General features: G+C 35.1%; 1 protein-coding gene across 1 annotated transcript in view; it reads right to left on the bottom strand.

Annotated features, from left to right (window-relative positions):
* LOC143023562 (venom protein 302-like) overlaps nucleotides 1-4,487 on the bottom strand; it is a 5,558-nt gene extending 1,071 nt beyond the window's left edge. The window contains exons 1-2 of the mRNA XM_076182140.1: nucleotides 4,274-4,487; nucleotides 2,139-2,253 (exon numbers count right to left, since the gene is read on the bottom strand). Coding sequence (XP_076038255.1) covers nucleotides 2,139-2,253; nucleotides 4,274-4,341 — 183 coding nt within the window. The 5' untranslated portion in view covers nucleotides 4,342-4,487. The remainder of the gene's footprint in view (nucleotides 1-2,138; nucleotides 2,254-4,273) is intronic.
* Nucleotides 4,488-7,749: the final 3,262 nt, after the last annotated feature.

Genomic DNA, 7,749 nt, shown 5'->3' on the forward strand with positions numbered 1-7,749 from the left:
CATTTATCTATTTATTTATTTATTCTATTTTTCGTGGCCATGTTGTGAACCCAATGGTCATTTGTCGGCTATGCTTTCTGTTTTACCTATGTGAAAACACACACACACACACACACACATACACACACACACACACACACACACACACACACACACACACACACACACACACACACACACACACACACACACACACACACACACACACACACACACACACACACACACACACACACATATATATATGTACATATATATGTGTGTGTGTGTATGTATATATATGTATATATTTATATATATATATATATTCATACATATATTTGTACAGTATATATACAAATATATATGTGTACATACACATATACAAATGAATGTCGAGCGAGTAAATAAATAAATGAATGAATACGAGCCAAATCACTTTTGACAATTCCAGTTAATGTGAGTAATTGAGTAACATCGTACCTCTGGAAACAAGTATGTGTTGATATGGTCGATATTATTTTTTCTATTATTTTTACTTTCTTTAACTTTAATTATTTTTCTTTCTCAAAATGAACATAATTTTTATTTCTTATCTTTATTTTCTATAAATTGCTGTTCATAACTCTATCAGTAGCTAAGGGGTAGGCTACTTATGCCAGAAGAACGAATTAATTTAAACCAGAAAGAGAAATGATAACATTACTTTGATTTTGCATAAGCCAAGTCTTATTTATTTAACAAACAGATTTAATCAAATATTCACCTTGGTCTTTGGATCACATGTGTAACTCGTGATCAACAACTACTTCCCTACCGGAAGAGAACTCAGAGCTCGTATGACCGATCTATGGGTAATGCTATGACCTTACACGCACAAACACACCCAACTCCCCTCCCACGAAAGTTGGAGTAACGACCCGAAGCGCAGCGATACTGAAGGTATTTCAGCCCTGGGCAGGATTCGAACCCGGACCGCCGTAGTGACAGTCGCATTCTTACGTTCTTACGTAGTTGGAGTTTCTCGGTCGTATTCCGCCGTTTACACGGCGCTCATTACAGCCGCCCTCATACAAACTAACACTTGTATTCTTGCTTCACAGTCATATCATCCATCATAACACTCAGTAAACAAGTATGTCTTCAGTCTTTTCTTGAATATTTCAACATTTTCGGCCATCTTAAGATTTAAAGGTAATTTGTTATAGAGTTATAGAGTACATGAGATTGTACCGGGGCTCATGTACGAGTAATCTATGTGGCAACGCATTCACTTAAAGACTTTTGAGATGTTACTAGTAGAAAATGCTAGATGTGTCAGCTTCCACAGATCTAGACAGTTGTAATTTTCAAACAATACTAAAATATTAGTAAATTATGAAGTTAATGAAGAATAGTTTTGTGCATATCCTGTTCCATGTCTTTTTCTAGTTAATTGGTCCAGACATCCTTATTGTAAATAATGTCAAACGTGTGGCTGTTTTGATAGTTCGATGTTTATTTTACAGGTTGTTGCCTTCATGATTAGTGAAGTGGATGCAGGATAAGGGTGTAGACGTAGTGTTGGCGATACATTTTGCTATCTAAGATCTATCTATGTTCAATTTCAATGCCTTATATCACTGGAAATTACTTGGTAAACATAAATAAATTATTGTTACCGCCAAAGATAACGTTTTCTATCGTCATAACACCAAAGAAAACCAAGTCTGGTCATTAATTTTTTCTACTCATTTTCTGGAAATGACAAAATTGTGTTGTCTTCTTCTCTACATGCATATTTGAACCTGACCTCAGAGCTATAGAATATATAAGTAAACATTATCAAATTTTATTTGTAAGAAGAAGTGCTTTAACTTGATAAGTGGGAGAATAAATAAACAAATACATATCCCGTGGCAGATAGGAAGGGTCATAAAATGGAAATGAATCTCCAATCACAAAATAATAGTACGTAGCTCTGGTCGGTAGTGTTACTACTAGAGTTATACAGAGTGTCTTAAAGATCCCTCAATGTCATAGAGTTATACTATTTAATATAGATAGACGGACAGATAGATATATAGCTAAAGAGGATAACGGATCTGGCAGCGGATGAGGGACAGAGGAGGGAAGGGTGAGGCGAGGTAGAAAGCCAACGAGACAGAAGCTGTACTCACCTTGAGGCAACGATCGCAGCAGGAGCAGTAGTACCTTCCGACTCCTGCCTTGCACTTTGTCACGTCCAAGGGCGGACACTCAAACTTTCTGCAGTCACACCGAAGTGCTGTGCTTCTGCAAGAGAAGAGCATATTATTATTATTGTTATTATCATTATTATTATTATTATTATTATTATCATTATTATTATTATTATTATTATTATCATTATTATTATTATTATCATTATTATTATTGTTATTATTATTATTATTATTATTATTATTATTGTTATTATTATCATTATTATCATTATTATTATTATTATTATTATTATTATTATTATTATTATTATTATTATTATTATTATTATCATTATTATTATCTTTATTTTCATTATTATTATTATTATCATTATTATTATTATTATTATTATTATCATTATTATTGTTATTATTATTATCATTATTATTATTATTATTTTTATTATGTTATCATTATTATTATTATTATTATTATTATTATTATTATTATTATCATTATTATTATCATTATTATCATCATCATCATCATCATTATCATCACATCATCATCATCATCATCATCATCATCATCATCATCATCATCATCATCATTATTATCATCATCATTATTATTATCATCATCATTATCATTATCATCATTGTTGTCATGCCAATATAGGTTATCCCGTCGCCTCTCATACCACCTGACATCCGGAGCCCCTAAAAATCACTTAAGGGAAGCCCACGGAATAACATTAGCAAGAGAGACACTGGAGAAAAATACCGAGATTTTGGATTTATTTACTGACGATAGACGCCTCCCAATTTTAGAAGCGTTGTATATTAAAGAGTTGAGCCCAAACCTAAACGTACAAGCAGAAGACCTTAGAGCCCTTCCAAGCATGAGACAAACCGTTACAAATACAAACATGAGACATAACACCACAAACGCCAATACGAGACAAAACGCCATTCGGAGGCTCCCTAGCGCACGTGACATTTCGTCCCTGCTCGTAACACCAGGTGACCTCCCCCAGTGATTAGCAAGTATAGGAACTTAGATCTTTACTAGAATCTTCGGATTAATTATTATCCCTATAGCTACTGAAGAAGGGTCTTGAACCCGAAATCGCGATCTAGCTAATATGACTACATACAGCCAAGTCATAAATTTCCTTCCTAAGGAACACAAATCCATAATAAGGTATATGGAAAATACCTTTAAGAAAATTATTAATGCACAACTAGCCATCACTTTTAATGAAACACACACACACACACACACACACACACACACACACACACACACACACACACACACACACACAGACACATATATATATATATATATATATATTATATATACAAATATATAAATACAGTATATATATATATATATATATATATATATTGTTTTTGTATCATTATGTTATTTGCAAATAGACTCTCCAGGAATTCGAACCCTCGCCTGAGCGGCTTGATTTGTATAAGACGAAGACCGTACCATCACGCACGCCACCATGGCCCTGCATAGGTCAGAGTGGCGTGATTGTACGGTCTTCTTTTTATAAAAAAGTGAAGAGTCATGGTGGCGTGATGGTATGGTCTTCGTCTTATAAAAAGCAAGCCACTCAGACGAGGGTTCGAATCACAATAGGAGAGTTTATTTCTCTCTCTCTCTCTCTCTCTCTCTCTCTCTCTATATATATATATATATATACATATATATATATATATGCACTAGCACACAAGATAAGTATAGGTATGATGATAGAAGACCTTTATATACATAAATTCATGCAGAGAGAGAGAAAAGGAGATAAAAATTCAAATAAACAAATGATTTCGAAAGATAAACAGATGAAAGCACGACTGAACAAAGTTAGGTATAACAGCGTAGTCTAGTAACAGAACAACAACTACATGTTCTCTCTGACCTGATGAGATATGAAGGATTAGGATTACACAGCAGGAGTCGCTGTGGGATTTTGTCACTGAGGCATTCGTGGCATGGAGGTCTTTGTTCCCTTAGTGACGGACCCATAGGGCCTCTTGGCGTTAATGCAAGCCAGGAAAAAAGAAAAGACACCTTTTGACAAAGGGACATCACACGGAGAACCTCTCCGTCTTACCTGTCCACCGTCGTCAGGAGAACGAAGGCCAGAAGCACACCCAGGAGGTGAAACCGTAGACCCAGCATGTTGAGTGTAGTTTGGCTCGTTGGAAGACCTTCTTGAAGGAGGGGATGTCGAAATGCCACTGGGGAGACAGAGGGAGGAGGAGCCGAAGTATATAGGTCTCCACGCGCATGCGTAGTCGCGTCTGACGTTGTCGGGTTACCTGCCGCCGTTTTCTCTAACCACTTTTAATTTTCCTTCCTGTCTTCTTGGAATTGGTGCGCTGGAGGCGTAACGGAATCGTACCAACTTCGTATTCATTTAGATGTGGTTCGAATCCCGCACTTCTCCCTGATTCTCAGCAGTGACTGTTAAGTGCCACAACAGACCATATAGCGTATGGGACATACCTAAACTGAGATTAATGTTTTGGTCAAAAGTGTGTTTTATGTGGCTTGATTCAATAATGTTCATTTAAGTGAAGGAATTACAAGAAGTTATTTTATTTGTATTATTCCAGTTATGGTTATGGTCCCTCACATGGACAAAAATACCACTGGACATTTGCACACTTCTGACACTGTATTTGTGTTGGTTAATCCTTGTCACTATATTTTTACCAGTTTGGCCAATGTAAAATTTTTCACATTGCAGACAAGGAATGGAGTACACATATCCTTTAGTATTATCTGGGGAATTTTTATAATGGGGAAGAATCTTGGGCAATAATTCTCTCTCAAAGAACTCCATGCATTCCGAATTTTTTAACAGTATTTATCATTAAAAAAAAAATTTGCATTAACTATAGATAACTTAATCAACTCAATTATGGTTTTGGGAGGTAGTGGCATATCATGTTTAGATAGTTCTTCTTCAAGATACAATAATAAATCCAAAACCGGAACACGGGTAAAGAGAGAAGTAATATCATAACTAACTAGTCTAAAATCATAGTTAATGTCTAGTTCGTTAAGCATACTAATGAGATGCATATTATTTTTGACATGTGAATCGGAAATGGTACCTACCAAAGGGCTCAAAATAGAAACAAGCCATTTTGAAAGTTTGTAAGTGATGGACCCTGTAGAACTAATGATGGGTCTAACAGGATAACCAGGCTTGTGAGTTTTGATCAACCCATACATATATGGCAAAAAGGGGGACATGGTAGAGAATAGTTTGATTAGATGGTCGTTTCAAAAGCCTTTTTATACTACTATTAGAATCACTGTTTATGGACTCTTAAGGATTCTTACTGAGTTGATGTCCTATATAGACGAAAAAGTTCGAACTACGTTTCCAATTTTCCAATGATTTTTCTGCAAATTAATTTTCACGTGTTTCTGTGAAATACTGCAAATACATGCATATATATAGATATATATATATATATATACATATATATATATATGTATATATATGTAAACTATATGTATACACACACACACACACACACACACACACACACACACACACACACACACACACACACACACACATATATATATATATATATATATATATATATACATATGTTGTGTATGTTAAAGACAGATTGAACATTTTTAAAAGCTCTGCCATGGGATTCGAACCCTGGCCCGTGCGTCGACTTGATACACAATATCTCATCATATACCTTAACCCAACAACAATAACAAGCACTCTCATTAGGCCTAAAATTCGACACTGGAACCAACTCCAGGCAGTTTTCACAATATCCGGAGAAGAATTACAAATAAAGAACCAACGACATCGCCATTGGCTTCATTCAAGGCACCTTACTTTGCTGCACATTCGCCGCTAAAGATCGACACCCAGCGATTCCTAGAAGATTCATTATGGCGTTAAACTAAATTCGAAGAAATGAAAACATCATTATCACCACAGCAGATAAAGGAGGAGGAATCGTCATAATGGACAAAGCAGACTACATCTAGAAAATGGAACACCCCCTCACAGACACATGCACCTATACCCCACAGTCAGAACAACAAGCCAAAGAAGATTCTCGTAGATTCAACAGCGATGTTAGAAAAATCCTCAAACGCACCAACAAAGGAAAACACTTACTCCATCTCCTAGAAGAAGACCCCAAAGCACCAACGATAAGTGGAATTCCCACAACTCACAAAGCAGGGATCCCCATGAGACCAATCGCCAACGGAATACCCAAACCCCTTACATCAGCTCTTGGAACTATCAGAGACAGACAATTAGAAACTCCACTGATCGCATACAAAAACTCCATACCACAGACTTTTCAAACAAGAAACTCGTCAGTCCAGATGTCATCGCCTTATACACCCACACATCGCTGGCAGATGCCATTTCAGCCATACAAAGAGTCATACATAACATCGATGGGACTACCCTCCCAGTCAACAAGAGATTACAAACAACTAGTAGAAAAATGCCTTAAATGCGCTTTCTGCACATTTAATGGCAAAACATACCGACAACACGACGGCCTACCAATAGGATCGCCCCTCAGTGCTATAGCCGCCTGCTTAGCAATAGAAATTCTAGAGCAAAACAACTACAAACAGTTCCTCCCCGATGGCACCACCTGGTTCACGTATGTAGACGATTACCTTCTCATCATACCAAAAGACACAGACTCTGACATCCTTCTACACAATTTAAACAAATCACACCAGAAAATACAATTAACAGTCGAATAAGAAAACCTATAGGCACCACAGTGATATCAGACAAAGGACGACAAATACGCGACTTCAAAATTAACAGACAAAATCCCACTCAACCCAACAGTATCCTACACCAAATCCCCTGCTCTGTCTGCAACCTTGCCTACTATGGTGAAACGTATAGGGGATTAAAGAAACGCTTACATGAACACAAAGCTGATGTCCGTCACCAACGCAAAACAAACACCTGGGTAAACCACATAGAAGAAGAAAACATTTACCTCAATGGAACCAAGCTAACATTCTACATGAAAACCTAAACAAATCACAAAAAAAACATTATATATATATATATATAAATATATATATATATATATTTACATATGTATATATATATGTATGCATATATATATATGTATATATATATATACATTTATATATATATATATATATATATATATATATATATGTATATATATATATATATATGTTTCATTAAAAGTGATGGCTAGTTGTGCATTAATAATTTTCTTAAAGGTATTTTCCATATACCTTACAATGGATTTGTGTTCCTTAGGAAGGAAATTTATGACTTGGCTAATATGACTACATATAGCCAAGTCACAAATCCATAATAAGGTATATGGAAAATACCTTTAAGAAAATTATTAATGCACAGCTAGCCATCACTTTTAATGAAACATGCATTAGAGAAAAACTCCTGCCCAAATACACTGACAATATATGTATAATATATATATATATATATATATATATATATATATATATATATATATATATATATATATATATATATATATATAAATATATATATATTTATAT

Source organism: Oratosquilla oratoria, chromosome 3 (genome assembly GCF_046742065.1).
Source record: "Oratosquilla oratoria isolate Oo_2021 chromosome 3, ASM4674206v1, whole genome shotgun sequence".
NCBI classification, from domain to species: Eukaryota; Metazoa; Arthropoda; class Malacostraca; order Stomatopoda; family Squillidae; genus Oratosquilla; species Oratosquilla oratoria.